This window comes from Brassica napus, chromosome C3 (genome assembly GCF_020379485.1).
Source record: "Brassica napus cultivar Da-Ae chromosome C3, Da-Ae, whole genome shotgun sequence".
Lineage (NCBI taxonomy): Eukaryota > Viridiplantae > Streptophyta > Magnoliopsida > Brassicales > Brassicaceae > Brassica > Brassica napus.
This window is the reverse complement of record NC_063446.1, coordinates 7,872,104-7,889,423: the sequence shown is the minus strand read 5'-3', so window position 1 is coordinate 7,889,423 and position 17,320 is coordinate 7,872,104. Positions and strand designations below refer to the sequence as shown.

At 32.8% G+C, this 17,320-nt stretch overlaps 4 protein-coding genes across 4 annotated transcripts; 2 read left to right on the top strand and 2 right to left on the bottom strand.

Moving 5' to 3' along the window:
• The first annotated feature begins 3,172 nt into the window (after positions 1–3,172).
• Positions 3,173–5,895, top strand: LOC106437536 (flavone 3'-O-methyltransferase 1). Its single transcript, XM_013878437.3, has 4 exons — positions 3,173–3,798; positions 4,914–5,224; positions 5,317–5,381; positions 5,491–5,895. The coding sequence occupies exons 1-4, from the start codon at positions 3,383–3,385 to the stop codon at positions 5,791–5,793; spliced, it is 1,095 nt and encodes a 364-aa protein (XP_013733891.1). The 5' UTR covers positions 3,173–3,382; the 3' UTR covers positions 5,794–5,895.
• A 3,275-nt stretch (positions 5,896–9,170) lies between these two features.
• Positions 9,171–9,549, top strand: BNAC03G14710D. The gene has a single exon (XM_013878439.3). It carries the CDS (start codon positions 9,171–9,173, stop codon positions 9,423–9,425), a length of 255 nt encoding a protein of 84 aa, XP_013733893.1. The 3' UTR covers positions 9,426–9,549.
• On the bottom strand, positions 9,447–11,852 carry LOC106437537. Its single transcript, XM_013878438.3, has 6 exons — positions 10,988–11,852; positions 10,737–10,896; positions 10,478–10,654; positions 10,310–10,393; positions 10,150–10,231; positions 9,447–10,066 (listed from the first exon to the last, which is right to left on the bottom strand). Exons 1-6 carry the CDS (start codon positions 11,293–11,295, stop codon positions 9,549–9,551), a joined length of 1,329 nt encoding a protein of 442 aa, XP_013733892.2. The 5' UTR covers positions 11,296–11,852; the 3' UTR covers positions 9,447–9,548.
• Positions 11,853–11,914: 62 nt separating this feature from the next.
• LOC106437539 (WD repeat-containing protein 44) lies at positions 11,915–15,534 on the bottom strand. The gene is made up of 7 exons (XM_013878440.3): positions 13,920–15,534; positions 13,691–13,781; positions 13,251–13,408; positions 13,103–13,154; positions 12,925–13,007; positions 12,748–12,841; positions 11,915–12,658 (listed from the first exon to the last, which is right to left on the bottom strand). Exons 1-7 carry the CDS (start codon positions 15,285–15,287, stop codon positions 12,108–12,110), a joined length of 2,397 nt encoding a protein of 798 aa, XP_013733894.1. The 5' UTR covers positions 15,288–15,534; the 3' UTR covers positions 11,915–12,107.
• Positions 15,535–17,320: the final 1,786 nt, after the last annotated feature.

Below are 17,320 nucleotides of genomic sequence, written 5' to 3'. Positions count from 1 at the left end.
TAACGCATCTACTATTTCATTTTTCTAATCAATTGGTTGCAATCAAATCTATTTTATAATTAGTGTAATTATGGTTACAGTTTCTATCTTTAATAGGTACATTAAAGATATGACATTGAAAATATTATGTTTTGATTAATAGAAGATATTGGATTTTGAGTTTGTATTTATTGATTTGTTTTTTATAAAGCTTAGAAAATCAATAGGATGATTGGTTGGTTGATATATCAGGAAAACAAAAACTATAGGTGGTTTCAATATTGTACATCGATCGATGCATGATGTAAGTTGACTATATAAAACTTGAGCATGATCATTTCAAACTAAAGTATAGGAAGGTTATATGCATTTGTTATATTGTAGTTAATATATTTTAAATATTATATACATCAAGTGATTCACGTTTTCGTAAAAATAAAATTCAAGTTCATTATTGGGTTGTACTCGTCTGTAACAAGCTACGTTAAATATGATGTATTTTTAGGTTCATTTAATGACATTAAGTTTAAATTTGATTAAGGAAAACTCATTCATTTAACTGAAAAAGACAAACATAAAAATATGTAGGTTCATTTAATGATATTAAGTTTAAATTTGATTAAGGAAAACTCATTAATTTAACTGCAACAGACAAGCATTAAAATATGTAGTTTAATTTAATTTTCAGTGGCATGGAAGTGTAAATAAGTTAAAAAAACTTAGAAGTATATTTTAATGGGTACTTCTCTTTTAATAATATAAATATATGATGTCTACAATTCATCGACTCACCACATCCTTCTTTTCTACTCTCTATTTATCTAAACATTCTCTCAAGCAAACATCAACATGATTAACATTGATGGGTTTTTTCCAAAATTATTTTTGAACTCAATGATGTTCCAGAAATCGATGCATTCAGAAAGAGGTATATCAATTCGTTTAGTGAATTTGGTAAGTAGGTATGTTTAGTTTGGTAAATTAATTCTTAGTTATTTCTCTCTATAGGATTGCAAACCACGAGTTCTAAAAACATTTTTCACGGAATTTTGGTTTTATCAGTTTTTTATTTGTTTCCTTATAATTGTTTTCTTCGTATTTTATTTTTCTATTACCTATGTTTCTTTTAATTTATAATTATAATTCTATTATGAAAACAATAATTCTATTTTCTATGTTTTGTGTTGTCTTAAATTCATAATAAATTAATATAAGTTATTGCATACTATTATACATTTTTTCCATACAATATATTTAATTTACACATAACCAATTACACAAACTTTTTCAAAAAAAAAACAATTAAGCTTACATTATATATACATGCATAATTTCGTTTGATATATATTATTAAATCTAATATTTGTGCCTATAACTTTAAATTTTTTAATATCGATAAATTAAAAAATAAAAATCGCTTTTGTTCATTCTTATCACCTAGTAAAATGAATATTAAGCAAAAGTGGGTTGCAATTAATTAGAAATGGCGTGTCGGTTCTACCCACCATACCATATGTCCCAGTTATTACATTTGCATAGTCTTCTCAAGTGTCAAGCCTCTTTCATTTTTCCTTTTATGAGTTTATTTATTGATGTATCTAATCTTAAAGTGGTCTTTTTTTTTTCTTTCTGAACGGTTTATAATTTTAAGATAGTCTTCAATTAATAGTTTTTAGTGCATTAGTTTCTGGTTAAAATCATTAATAAATTTATTTTTCTATAGTTTTCATGATACATAAAATCCACACATTCTTAATTAATAGTTAACATATTTTCATTTTCCCCTTAACGCATCTACTCTTTCATTTTTTATATCTTGATTTTTATAGTTTAACAGTTTTTTGTTTTATCTATAAATCTCTTTTGTATAACTGTTATTAATTAAGCTAAACAGCTAAACATTGAAAATCTAAAACCAATTATGAATTTATCATCGGCTTTATATCAGATTTAGGATATATCCTTTTTTTTTGTTAGAAAACTTTGATGACAAATTTCTTTTTAGTAGACAAAATCTGATATGCTAGAAAAAAAATTGATGGGGAGCTTATGGGTTATGTATGACTTATTAACACTTAAAAAAAATTGGCTTAGTTTTTTTAGAAAGAATAATATGTAAGAGTGATACAAACTTTAAAAAAGTTACGATTAATTTTAGATATAATCTGCTTTGTTTTTTTTTATCAACTATAATCTGCTTTGTTAAAAACAAAAGTTAGCAGTTCATAGAATTGTCAAGTACTAGCTAAGTCTCGCTAAAAATGGAAGACTAGTTACTGGTACCGAAATTTATAGAAAGTTTAGCACTTTGTAAAAAAAGAAAAAAATTTATAGAAAGTTTAACATATTCAATATAACAAAAGACGTTAAAGTTGGTATGGGCCAACATAATGAATAACTATTTCCTACATGAAACGGATACGTGAGAAGCAGAAGCGTATAGCAGTGCAGAAGCGATATTTTTTAAAAGAAACTTAGGAAGTGGGTAAGTGTTGGAAGCGTATCTATATATATATATCAGATTTTTTTAAAAAATCTAAAACTAAAAATTATATGATTTAAATTTAAAATAAAACATTTATTTATTTATAATAATTTTGAAATGATTTCATATTAATACTGTGAAAATACACATAAATTAAATTTAAAATAAATTATTGCATTAATTATTTTTAATACTTTTATAATTAATTGACATAACGTATTTTAAAAATGATTTCTCTTTAATAAAAACTTCAGTACATAAAGATAATTTATAGTATTAATTTTAATATTTGTATATTTGTATTCTCTCTATTCAATATTATTAAAATTTGGATTTTATATAAATTAAAAACTATAATCTAATATTTTTATTAATATAAGACATTGTCTTTTTTTTTTTAAAGAATGGAATCGTGATTCCAAAACAGAATTGTAAGCTTCCAACGTGTTTTAAAGAAAATATTTTAGAAGCGTTGTGAAAGCGAGATTTCGTAAGCTTTTACAATGTTCCGATTCTGATTCCGGTTCTGAATCGGGAAGCAGACGTACGATGAAACTTCAATCGAACGTAATTCCAATGTTTAAAGGGTATGGATGAAATATATGCACATAATAAAGTGTACTGGTTTCTCTAGAAGGGATCGTAATTAAATACTTCAGAAATAGCAGGCTTATTTAATGATACTAAAATGCAAAAAAATCTGAATTGTTTTCATTCAATTGGACCATGTGATTAAGCTAGATCAGAAACTTGAGTTAAAATTAAAGAAAAAATGCCATTTGTCTACCTTCTTGTAATATATTTTCATATAAATAAACCTCTTAACGTCCTACTTCTCACCCATCACACACTCCTCTCAAAACAGAGAAACAAAAGAAAAAGAAACATCCCAAGAATATCTTAGAGATTTCAAGAAAAATGGGATCAACGGCGGAGACACAGATAACTCCGGTACAAGTCACCGACGACGAAGCCGCTCTCTTTGCCATGCAGCTAGCCAGCGCCTCCGTCCTTCCCATGGTTTTAAAGTCCGCGCTAGACCTTGATCTTCTCGAGATCATGGCCAAGAACTCTTCTCCGATGTCTCCCTCTGAGATTGCTTCTAAACTTCAGACCAAAAACCCCGAAGCTCCGGTCATGCTCGACCGAATCCTCCGTCTTCTCACGTCTTACTCCATCCTCACCTGCTCCAACCGAACCATTCTCGGCGGAGACAGCGTCGAGAGGATCTACGGGCTTGGTCCGGTTTGCAAGTACTTGACCAAGAACGAAGATGGTGTCTCTATAGCTGCTCTTTGTCTTATGAACCAAGACAAGGTTCTCATGGAAAGCTGGTAAGTTTTTTTCGATATTACCAAGACATCTTTATTGGATAGATCTTGTGCTATATCAAGTTAGAAAAAAAAGCTTCTTCTTTGATAATTTTGTTTCATTAGCTATAGTTTTTGGTTGATGTGAATCATGTGATGATTAAAATTGAATTGTGCAAAGGTAAAGATGAGAGAGACTCGGCCACAAAGTGTCATAGACAATCAGACAAAATGATGCGCTGACACGTTTTCTATATCTGCTTCCACTAAAAAGCTATCTAATATTTTTAGTGGTTAAGCGAGCTCTATCGTTGAAATTTTTGTTTGCTAGTACTATACAAAATAATAAGAGGAAAATTAAAAAACACACTATGTACTCTAGTTGTTTCATAGCTTTAAATATTTTTGTTGTATTCACTCTAGAGGTTTTTTTTTAGAAATTCCGTGGAGTAACATTTCTAAGTTTTTTGTTACCAAAATAGTACTCAATAAAAAAAATGACCAAAATAAATTTTATTAAATGGTAAAAATATATTTTTACTTTAGAGTTAACTAATCTAAACTTATGGTTTAGAATTAAAGAGGTGGAGTTTTGGGGTAGGGTTTAAAATTAAAAAAAAAAATTAAAATTAAAATTAAAATTTTTAAAATAAAAGAGGTTATTTTAGTTATTTTCTTTCTGGAAGACTATTTTGCGAAAAAAACTTAAAATAAACTATTTGAAAGAAATTTTTTTTTTTGCAGAAAATACTCTCTATTATTATTATTTTATTTTGTGTTTCATTTTCTTGTCAACGTGTTTCATGGTTCTAAATAGAGAAGATGTAATTGTTCTTCCCTTTACTGAGGATCATTTAAGGAAACTATAATAAGAAGAGAACCGGTCTTCCGGTTATTTAGCAGCTAGCAAAGGAATATAGAAACATAATTTCAAACCGGCTGGTTCTCTTTGCATACCGGCAGCTCTATCATGATAACCAATTATAATCAACCTCAGGTGGATCAAGTCTGATCAATAGATTATCGTGAGATCAATTTATAAAAAAATATCCTAACTAGTGATAAATAAAAACGGTTAGATTAAGCTTTGTGTGAATGTGTGTGTTTTCTTAAACTCATACCAAAGATACTTGTTTCAGGTACCATTTGAAAGATGCAGTTCTTGATGGTGGGATTCCATTCAACAAGGCTTATGGAATGAGCGCTTTTGAGTACCACGGGAAGGATCTAAGGTTCAACACGGTCTTCAACAATGGAATGTCTAACCATTCAACCATCACAATGAAGAAGATTCTCGAGACCTACAAGGGTTTTGAGGGTTTGACTTCTTTGGTTGACGTTGGGGGTGGCATTGGTGCTACTCTCAAAATGATTGTCTCTAAGTACCCTGACCTTAAAGGCATCAACTTTGATCTCCCACATGTCATCGAAGAAGCTACTTCTCATCCCGGTATATTTCATTTTCCTAACATTTCACAATACTATATATGATTTCATTTACATATGATTAAGAGATTTGATTAATTGTTAAATTTAATACAGGTATTGATCATGTTGGAGGAGATATGTTTGTAAGCGTCCCTAAAGGTGATGCTATTTTCATGAAGGTTAGTAATAACCAAAGCTCCTATACCGAAAACTCTTTTGACATTTATAAGTAATTAATCAAGGAAATTAAATCTCAAAACGTTTTGATTTGTTTCATTGTTGTAACAGTGGATATGCCACGACTGGAGCGATGAACACTGCGTGAAATTCTTGAAGAACTGCTACGAGGCGCTTCCAGAGGATGGAAAAGTGATACTAGCAGAGTGTATACTTCCAGAGACACCAGACTCAAGCCTCTCGACTAAACAAGTAGTCCATGTTGATTGCATTATGCTGGCTCACAACCCTGGAGGCAAAGAGAGGACCGAGAAAGAGTTCGAAGCATTAGCTAAAGGATCAGGCTTCAAAGGGATCAATGTTGCCTGCAATGCTTTTGGTGTTTACGTTATTGAGCTGCTCAAAAAGATGTAAAACACACACGCACAATCCATGTAATAATGATTTTATATGTAAACAATGCTCTTATGTACGTCTACTTCACCGTCTTTGTTTTAAAACTATGATGTTTAATAATCCCTTATATATTATAGGGGTGTTCAATCCGGATATCGGTTCGGTTTAGGTTCGGTTTTTTTCGGTTTTCGGTATTTTGGTTAGTAAAATATAACTACCATTCTAAATCCATATTTACTTCGGTTTGGTTCGGTTTATATACCGTCGGTTTTCGGTTTATTCGATTTTATACCAAAAAACATAATTATTTAGTTTGAGATCATATTATATGAAATTTAAAATCATTATAAATATATTACATGTTCAAATAAATGAACAAAAAAGTAAAAATGCTTCTACCATCAAATAAAATAATCAAATTTATAACTAAAATCAAAGCTTGAAATTTTGAAAATAAAAATATGAAACAAAACAGAAACATGAAAGAAAAGTTTTTCCACTCTTCCATATTTAGTGTTCATTAAAGTCATGTTTTTTCAATTGAACACGAAACTCTGTTTGTTTACAGATAAAAAAAAAGTTGTAAAATTTTTTCATTAATTATTGTCCATCAAATTTATAATCTTCATATTAATTTAGTGAAGACTAAAATAAATCAAAAAGATCAAAAGAAGACTTAGAAAATAAGATGTGTGAATTGCGATGTATTGTTATTTAATTATAGTTCAAGTGTTTTACAAATTAAGGTGCTTTATTACTATAAAATTATGGTAATAGTTATTAACACAAATTTAACTTATGTAACAAATGGATTTTCATGTATTGTTATAAAATATATACATATTTACATGTTTCTACTTTTAATCGGTTTTGTTCGGTTTATTCAGTTTAATCGGTTATATACCAAACCATATCCAAATCCTACGGTTTTTATAAAATTATATCTATTCGGTTTATATGGTATATACCAAAACCAAACCATATTGTCTATTTTGGTTCGGTTCGGTTCGGTACGGTTCGGTTTTACCATATTGAACAGCCCTAATTATTTGTGAAACATTACAACTTCTTTTTGTAGCCACGTGTCATCACTAGGATGATTCTTAGAATTATTAGAGAAATAGGTTGGTCCATCTAATTATATAATAAACTTTTTATTAAACTAACCATAAATTCATTATTAATGTCATTTATTATTTCCTTAAATAAAGATTACGGAATTTCCTAATGTGGATAAAATATATATGACAATTAATGATTTTGAATAATAAAGATCTGATAAAAAAATAATGTATCTTCTATCAAATTTGTTTAATTTTAAACTATTAAAATAATTTAAAAAAACACAATAACCATATTATAAAAATTTAGATTTTTCTGTATATGTTATATTTTGAATTTTAAAAAATGACTATAAATTACTAAAACTGTTAAAAATCTCACATTCAAATTTTGCGATCCATGGTTTAAAATTTATGTTATGAAAAAATACAAATGATTACAAAATCATATAAGTAAAAGTCTAATTTAACTAATCCTTAATATTTAAAATATATATGTATATATATCATTCTAAATTAAACTATAAACCATATTGAATAAATAAATATTTTAGTTTCAAAATTTACTTTGAATAATTTTTTTTTGATAAAAGTTTTGAACTAACATTGATAATTTTTTTTTTAAAATTATCAATTACTAAAATTATTAATCCCACAATAAATTTTTTGTTATCAGTAATTTAAAATTTTTGCTATTAAAGATACACATGATCAAAAAAAACATATGAGTAGAAAGCATCATTTAATAGACATTAATATTAAAAATATACTATGTATGTTAATATCATTTAAATTTAATTACATATCCTATCAAATTTTTTTAAAAATTGTTTGGATTAATAAAATTGATTTATACTTTCGCACTAATTTAATTATATATCTAATAGTCACTGACTTTTAATTATTCAATATATATTTATTATTTCATAATATGTAATAATATATAATACATAAAATAATATATATATATAATGTTTATTCCGCGCAAGGCGCGGATCTTAATCTAGTGGTTTATTAAGAGATTGATCTAAAGTTTTCACTTTTTGCTCAAAAAAAAAAGATCTAAAGTTTTCACCTATCTGGTTATTGATGTATCTTATTTGTTTGGAACAACTTATGTAATTAAAGAAAAATATAATACTGAGAAAGTATTATTGAAGCAAGTCAAAAATCCAGTGATGGACAAAATCTGAACCGAACCGCTTAAACCAACCAAACGAACCCAAGTCGACCCAACCAATTCATAGTACATATTCGAACCACTCAGTTGATGTTTCTAACAACCCAAACAGTTTAGTTGATTTGGTTTAAAACCAAACCGAATAAAAATGAATATATCCATTTACCTTTAGTATACAATCTCATAATTTTTAATTTAATGACCATGGTGACTTTCTTTTATGTTTTGTAAATTGGATTTTAATTGTAAATACACTTGAACCAAATTAAAACCAGCATGGATTAAACCAATATATAAATACATGTATATCTTGATTATATTTAAAGTTTTTGATGTATAAAATTATATAATTATTATTCTAACATATGATTTGATAAATTATATTCACATTATTACTTATATAAAAGTATTACATAACAGGAAGATAACACATTTATGATAATTATAATTTTTTCTTAAGTTTTGTGTTATTATAATTGTTAACTAAGTTAAATTTTTTTTTATAAAATATGTAGATTCACTACTTATTTTAATTTTTATCCTATATATCTTGCAAAAAAATATTTTACAAAATAAATTTGTATCAAAATTTTAAGATCATTTATATTAATCAAAACATATGAGATATCCGTAAGTATTCGTAAATATCCGCAAATATCTATTTATTTTCCGGATATCCGTTTTTCCGAATATCCGTTTTTCTGAATATCCGTATTTTTCCAAAACAAAGAAAATAAAAATATTAGATATCCGTGATATACGAAGCAAATCATAAATACCTTCAAAAAACCTGGATATCGAATCCGTGTACAGGCCTACTAAACTGAACCAAACTCAAAATCTAATAGAAATGCCCACCCCTATAAAAAAAAAATCTTGTGGATAGACATAAACTGATGCAATTAGTCAACATTCAAACACAATCCACGTGGACTATTCCTTAACCGACCAAACCAATTTCACGGAATCTTCTTCACAAACTCAAGACTTGTCAAACTTCTCTTACTCTTTCTAGACCTCTCTAGCTTTCCTGCTCGTTCCAAACTATATATACTTTAATCTACCGTTCCCTTCTCGCCAAGAAACAAACATTTCCAATCTCTCAAAAGCTAGAAGAACCTGGATCAAGAACAGCAAAACACAATTCAAGAACGATGATGTCGATCTTTAGCCCTTTCGAAGCTCTTCACGCTGAATCAAACGGCTTCAAGATGAAACTCCTAGGTGGCCAGAAACAGAGCTCTGGTGATAGTCAGTCGCCGGCGGCAGAGAAGCAGAAGAGCTACGGGAGGATTCCGATAACACCAGACGACGAAAAGAATAAGAAGAAGGAGAAGAAGATCCAACCGATGAGGATAGCTCCAGAGCTAGACGGTGTTCATTGTTTTGAAACAATACTTCCTTTTTGATGATCATATAAACCAAAAAAAAATTTAATACTTTTCTATTTTTTATTGATTACTTTCAAGAAAAATATATTTCCCTTTGTATAAAGGTTAATCAAAACTAATCTTGAATTATTTATTTTCGTTCTATGAAGAAGAAGTTTGACTTTGACTTCTTGCAGTAGTAGTTGCTGTTCCTTGGGGCTCACGTTTTCTTCCACCAAACCTTTTCCCAAACCCTAGAAGAACCGCAGGAGGAACAAAACCGCCACCACTCAAAGTGCAAGCAATCGCAACAGCTCCACCGATAAACAACAGTTTCTTCAAATTCTCACCTCCATTTCCTCGGTCCAACGTAACTGGAGCTTCAGTTTCAGGAGCTTCAGCTTCAGACGTTGCACCGTTGCTGAGCGAAACGATATGTTCTGATGTGATCTTTGTGTTGATCTGAGCCATGAAAGCTGGCCGAGAAAGCTTGGACCCTCCTTCTCTTGAGAGTCTTTGCTCTTGGTAAGCGCGTAAACCAGGCTCCATCTTCTTCACTGCTCCCCACATCCCTCGTTTGACTCCGAGCTTTGCGATCTCCTTCGGTATCCCCATGTCTTCGTGGTGAAACAAAAGCACTTCGCAGGCACTTGTTACTCCATCTTCTCTTCTTGACTTCACTGCATAAATCGATATAAAACATCATTAACTTATGTTATGTTAGTCCTGGGATGATTACAAAATGGTTGATGTTAATTTTTACCTGGTCGAATGCACCAGCTAGAGTAGAACAAGTCCACACGTTTTTGTTTGTTGTTACGTGGTATACAAGGAACCGAAACACCCTGAAACAAGAACAAGAGATGATCATTAGAGTGTTATTAAAACAACTGCTTCACTTATACTCTCTATGCTCTCCATACCTTTGTAACACAGTAATAAGATTTGCCACAGTTCCATATCCTGCGACCGATCACATACTCTCTATCACTACAGAAAAACGGGAACTGCGAACATATCAAAAGAACAAAGTCAACACACAAAGTGAGTAATCAAATCAAGAACTGATCAACCAGAGAGAGAGACTTAACCTTGCGTATCCATCTAACAATCATGGTCCCAGTACTTGTACACTCTTCAACAGTTGTGGAACTAGCAAGCATTGTATCCCACTTCGGTCTAAACTCATCATCCCAGAAAAAATCTCTTACAACCTCAGGAGTTGCATCTTCAAACACAGTTCTGCTTCTATACTCAGTAGGACCATTCTAAAACACACGAGACAAAACTATGAGAAAAAACTCATCCACCCTCTCTATGACAAAACCAAAAGAACAAGTGTTGTGTTACCTTAGGTTCTCTTAACCAAGCTTGATATCTCATACCAGGAATAAACTGATCCATCATCTGAATCCAAGGAAGACCACCATCTTTCCTCTCAACCAGTTGCACAAGATTCCTCAAATCTAACTCTGTTACAGTATTAGGCAGCCTCTCTGTTTTCTTCCCTCTACACAAAAAAAAAAAAATTAACTAAAAAAACCAAAAAAAAAAAAAAAAAAAACTCCTTTTCATAAGTCAACCCGTAAACTAAAGCTTACCCATCAAGTACATGTACTTGTTCAGAAGAAGAAACAGGAGAAACTGTTTTCTGTTGTCTTAAAGCCATATTCCGCGTGCCACAAACAAGAGCTTTGAAGCAAGGAGCTGAGCCAAAACCCTTTAACGGAGAAGGAGATGATGGCGAAGACAACTCGAAAGATCTAGGAGCAGAGCATTGTGACTGGACTTTTTCTTCACTAGGAGAAGAAACCCATCTGGGTTTCCATGCCCATCCTATGAGCAACCCAACAACGAAAGCTAGCCATCCTAAGATGAGCCCTAAGATGATGGTCATGAGCAAAGCCATAGTCTTTAAGAAAGAGTTAAAAAAAAAGGGTATGTTTTGAAAAAAAGCGAAGTTTGTTGGATAAATATAAAAAGAAATGAGGAGGGAGAGGAAGACAACAGAGAAAGTGATACGCGTGGTGAGAAGAAGTGGAAGAAACTTGTGGTTAAGGTGTTTTAGTTGATATTACAGAGATGGAGTTTCTTCTTTTAAGCTAAAACAATCATTGAGGGAGGTTGAAAGGGCATTGCTTTTTAGAGGAGAATGGTGGGCGGAACAGTGTGAAACTACGACCACCGTCCACCTCCGACCAAATCTGTAGTTCCTAAACTACTTCTTTTAGGGTTTATTTTTCTTTCCTCATTTAAATCGTGGGGGTTTTATTAGCATTATTTAGTTTAGGTCTGGGCATTCGAGATTTTGGATAGAGTTTAAATTTGCATGTCTGATTTGGACCGGTTTGGTTCTATCACTGTGGGTGTGGTAGCTCAGCGATTGGACCGGTTTGGTTTTATACACGAAACAAATATTGTGCTCTAAATTGTTATTTTGACTTCATTATAAAATGGTCACTGAAATGATTTTTACATGTATATAAAACACTTGTATATGAATTTTCTTTTTCCAGCTATCTGATTCTTCACATAAAAAAAATTATATATGTATTTGCTAAAGATTTGAATTTTAGAGAACAAATAAGGAAAAAATAAATAAAAGAGGCGTGGTAAAAAAAGGAGGTAGGTGGAAGAACTAACCTTCTCTCAATCTATACACTTTTTTTGAATAGAGATGGTTTTTACTTGAGTAAAAAATAATTCACTTTCTTCTCGTCTTCATAGACGAACCGGTAATCCAAAATTCTGAAAAGTTCTGATTTCACCTCGTAAACCGCCGGTCACGATCACCATAGACCAAGCCGAAGCATTCGGTTTTGCGTTAACCGGTCCATTAGACAAGTCCACGCTCACACTAGGACTAGTTCGTGCTCGGTTCTTTGCAGCAAGCAAAAGCTTCTCATCGGGCCATGTCGCTGACATTCTATCGAAGAAGTATCGGTTTGTGGCGCTCGAAATGATACCGTTGGTGACGGCTGTGTTGTTGACTGGATCGTTGACAGGTGTTGGTGGGTTATTGGCTGTGGAAGGCGATTGGTCGGGGCTGTTGTTGTTGTTACTGATCTTGCCAGGCCAAGGTGCAGCCACTGAGACGTCCCGACAGTAAAAGTGTTCGTATGTGTTTGTGACTGTTACGCGTTTGCTTCTACCAGCTCGAGTCTCTGAGTCGTAGTTCCATAAATACACATTAGAGTCTTCGCTCGCCGAGACTAAGAATTTTCCGTTTGATGTAAGTGAGGCTGAGATTTGGCTATTCGTGTTGCGGAATCCTGCAAGACCAAACGGAGAAAAAAAAAATAACGTTGAGCTTATTCACTTTCGAGATAATGTGTAAAAGAACATCATCAATCTTGCTTACCTTTAAACTTGTGAACAAGATCAACACCGTCAACCACACGCGCACGTGAATCTGCAGATGTGACAAGCACTTCCGATGAACTTCCCGCCACAAACTGAATCACAAGCACCCAACGTTAGTAAGAATAAATCAAAAGAACAGAACATAACGGTGTTAGCTTATTGTTTTAGCTTTTACCTGAAAACCAGTGATTTTCTTGTGATTGGATTTCTTTTTCTTGTTCTTCAAATTGATTTCCTTTCTCTGCTGCAGTCTGTTATCTAGAAACCCACAAAAAAGTAAGTTCGAAGGACGAGACGGATAAACTATTTAGACTTCAAAGGACGAGATAAGTAAGGTTAATGAGTTTATATACCACTTGTGTTGTATAAGCAACAAGTCCCCTTGTATGAACCAACCAATGCACCCTTTACAAACCAGGAGAGCTTCATTGGTACTGTGCGCTTTAATTATGCCCCGAACTCACTTTGTTACATATAGAAAAAGAAAACTTAATGGTGTACCTGACCATCCGGTGTGTAGCAGGCAGCTGTGACCATCTCATGAAGATCCTTCCAATCAACAACTTGATGATCAGGAATGCTCCATATTCTAACTTTTGCATCCAACGATCCACTGATGAAGTAATTGTCGTCAACGGGATTAAACTGGATGCACGTCACTGTGCCCACGAAACAAAAGAGCTAGATGAGCGAAAATCTAATGTTACTTAGCCGACATGTGTAGATTGTTATCTCTTCTTCATGTGTTGCAGGGATATGGAAGAGGCTTGGGACTAAAGTTTCTTTAAACAGATATATATTGACATATGAATTTTTTCCAGAATGAGAGTTAACAATTAAGCAGCTTATTTGTTCTCCTTTCAATGTATGCTTAGTTTCCTAGAGACTAGCAAAAGTAAATCACTGTCACTGACAGGGAACAAGAGAGTATATACACTCACCGTAGTCACTATGCGAGAAGACTTTCAAACATGCCTTGCTAGATAAATCCCATAGACGAACTGTCTTATCCATCGAAGAGGAAAGCAAGTGCTGGAAACAAAAACAAGTGGAAGTGCATCTGATTAAAGAAGATCAGCTGATTCTCACATAAAAATCCAGAAGGCCTACACTTAGTACTAACAAAAAGGTTGGGAATAGCAAAATGAGATGCTCAGGAGTAGTACCAACCTGAGATTTCGACCAGGCAAGGTCAAGCACATCATCCAAATGCCCTACAAACGAGCACACGGGTATCTCTGAAAGACCAAAGACAGTTTCTGGAACCAAAACATTGTCCAGGCTCACTGATTTTCTGCTAAAAGAAGTTCTCCCTCTTCTCATTGGAGACATTGATGAAGCTGGTTCTGGAGATCCATTTGCCAACACAGACAAATTTACACCTCCATCGTCTTGTTTATCCACCAACAAGAGTTCCCCTTTTCTTTCTGATTCAACAACCTCCCAAATCTGAATAACACAATCCTCACCAGCACTAGCAAGATACCTCCCATCCAAACTAAACCTAATACTCCATATCGACCCTTTATGAGCATCAATCTCCTGGCTCTTGAAAAGCGCCGTGAGCTCTTTACACGCCTTCCCATACTGCCTAACCTTAACTCTCTCCGGGTCCTGAAATGTCACGTCTCGGCTATCATCAGTCGCGGAGCTAAGCCTCTGCCCTCCTCTCTCGGACGGCGAATCCCTATCATCAGTGCTTCTTCTCTCTTTGTACCCTGTCACGCTACTAGCAACGCTCTTTATACTCTTGAACCAACTCCCTTTCCGTCGATGCTTAGTTCCACTTACACTAGTACTCAAATCCACAGAGTCTTTACAAACGTCTTCAACGCTTTGCCTCCTCATCAGCTCTAGAACGATGGGTGATGTCCCAGCACACATCTCAAACTCCTCCAGAGTCAGTTGACGATCGGTACCTACCTCTTTCAACTTCTCCAACACTCCATCTTCTCTGACTTCGTTCACAACGAACTCTTTGCCGTTATCAAGATTCTTAATCGTGCACATTTTCTCCTCCAGTACAACGTCTCTGCCGTTGTTAGTTTCTATCGGATCTTTGCTTACGAAATCAAGAACCACATTGTTACCATTGCTACGATGATGATCATTGAGAGAACAACGAGGCTTACCGTGATCGACTACTACTACGTCTGATCTCAGCGAAGAGACGCATTTACCGTGGTGACTCGATCTGGCGAAATGAGAACTGCGAATGCCTTTTCTACGGCGGAGACGGCTCGCCGGAGCGAGATCCGGCTCGTTGCTGAGTCCTAACCCGCGTAGGAGCCTGATTCGTCTCTCGGATACGGACTCAGGCTCGGATTTCCACAGATCGAATCCGGAGGGGAGGGGAAACGGATTCGGATCGTGGATCGCGCTGGGGTCGGAGTCGTAGTCGGAGTTGGAAGTGGAGCAAGAGCAGGAAGAGAGAACGCGGTCGAGAGACTCGAAGAAACATTCGTCTTCTTCTTCTTCGTTGTGAGCTCCGAATCTAGCGACGTCGTTTCGTCCGGTCATCATCATTACCTTCATCATGGTTGTTGGTAGGCTACATCAGGGGCAGAGGAAGATTATGCCTTCCTTCCTCCGTCTCTCCCCTCGCTCGATACGTTGACTTTTTTCTAGGAGTTAGGGGTCGCGAGAATCAAAACGACGTCGGCGGCCAATGGGAGGCTTGGACGCTTGGTTGAGTAGAGAGTCAGATCGGAGTAATGGTTTCTTTTTTTGGGAGTGAGGAGAGAGAAAAACAGTTTGGTGTTTATTGTCCTGCCAGATAGAGAGGACGCACCGCAACGATTTTAATTAAATTCGATGTTTTTTTTTTCTTTTCTTTTCATTTAATTTCGTTTTTACATTTTTAATACAATATTTGGTAAAAACGTTATCACCATTTACCATTCAATTTAATTAAATAAATCATATCTACTACTAATTCTTACAATTTAATTATTGCTTAAAGAAACCAAAAATTCAAAATAAAATAGTGACACGGATATACATAAAAAATAGGGATATAAAATGATTCAATTTGTTCAAAATCAAATGACTAAAGTTAATTTTATGTATGTAATATGCTTTATTAGTCTTTATTATTGCAGAAATCGTGCCTAGAAACTATAATGGAAAGCAAAAAACTAGAATGGAAAGCATATGCACATGCAGATGGACAGTACTAGTGTTTTATTTTTATGATTATAGATAATTAATATAGCTATATTTGTTCGGATGTAGAGAGAGGTGTATGCATAAGAGGAGAATGATATATCAAATCTTACCAATTTTTTTGGCAAATGATTAAGACTAATATGACTGACTGATACCTTAATAAATTCGTGAAATGACTTCAGAACTTTTATATAAAAGAGAGACGATCTGAAAATTAAAATCATAACCATTAAAATTAACAGCAAATAAATAAATGTAACTGTCGCTTGTAGTTTTTTAGATATTGAGAAACAACATAATTTTCTTTAAGTTACGTACATTTCAAAATTTTGGGATAGTTACTTAGAAAAATATATGACAACTACCAGTAACAAGATTTTTTTTTTGTTAATCTACTTAAATGTCAGTTGGATATACAACAATATTATAACATTCTAACACATTGTTAATGCACGTTCATATCATATAGATACAAAGCTTTTTAAAAATTTGCCTCAGTTTAATAAAAAGAACGAAAATAAGCAATGATAGTGCGTATATATAATAAGAGGAGATTGATATATCAAATCTGCTACTTTTATTCAGCTCTATGCCTCGCTATACAAAAGAGTTCGAATACTGAGGTGTACAAATACAGTTGAACTAAAAAGAAAATATTTATATTTTAAAACAAAATAAATCTTATAAATAAATACAAATTTTGTTTGAAGAAAAAATATAAAAGAATAATATGTGTTATAATGTCTAGAAATTTTGTAAACGCAACTTTGGTTTGCTATAAAAGGTGAGGTATATATGACCTTATGAGAAAAGTGACTATAGAAGAAATAAAAAAGCGTTTCATTAGGTGATTGTGGTGGTGCGGTGGATCATACGTTGTTTGTGATTTAAGTTATCACATGCGTATTGAGCATTTACTAATGTCACTATAAGTTTATTGATGTTTCCGTACATGTGTGCAATGTTCTGGATATTTTTAGATAACTGAAATGTAGATTAAGGAAAATTTATCTCATAATTATCTCAAGGAGTGAGAAGAAATCGGACATTTGGACTTCATTATAATTTTTTATATTTTTATTTACTTCATTTGATTTTTGCCACACCCACACAAACATACCGTATTTAAACAAGAAAAAAAATGCATTTACTAAAATACTTGATGGTTGTCTGATATGATGTTGCAAGTCATTGCGCATTATAAAAAAAATAGCGTTATTATAGTATAGTAGATCCTTTCTCCGCGCTACGCGCAGATAATATATTTAAATTTGTTACATTTATCATTTTTATTTGTATTTGAATTTTTGTATATTAAATTATATATAACTAATTTTTAAATTTGATTTTTTTTTAGTTTGAAGTAAGTATTTCTATTATATGTAACATAATTAACTAATAAA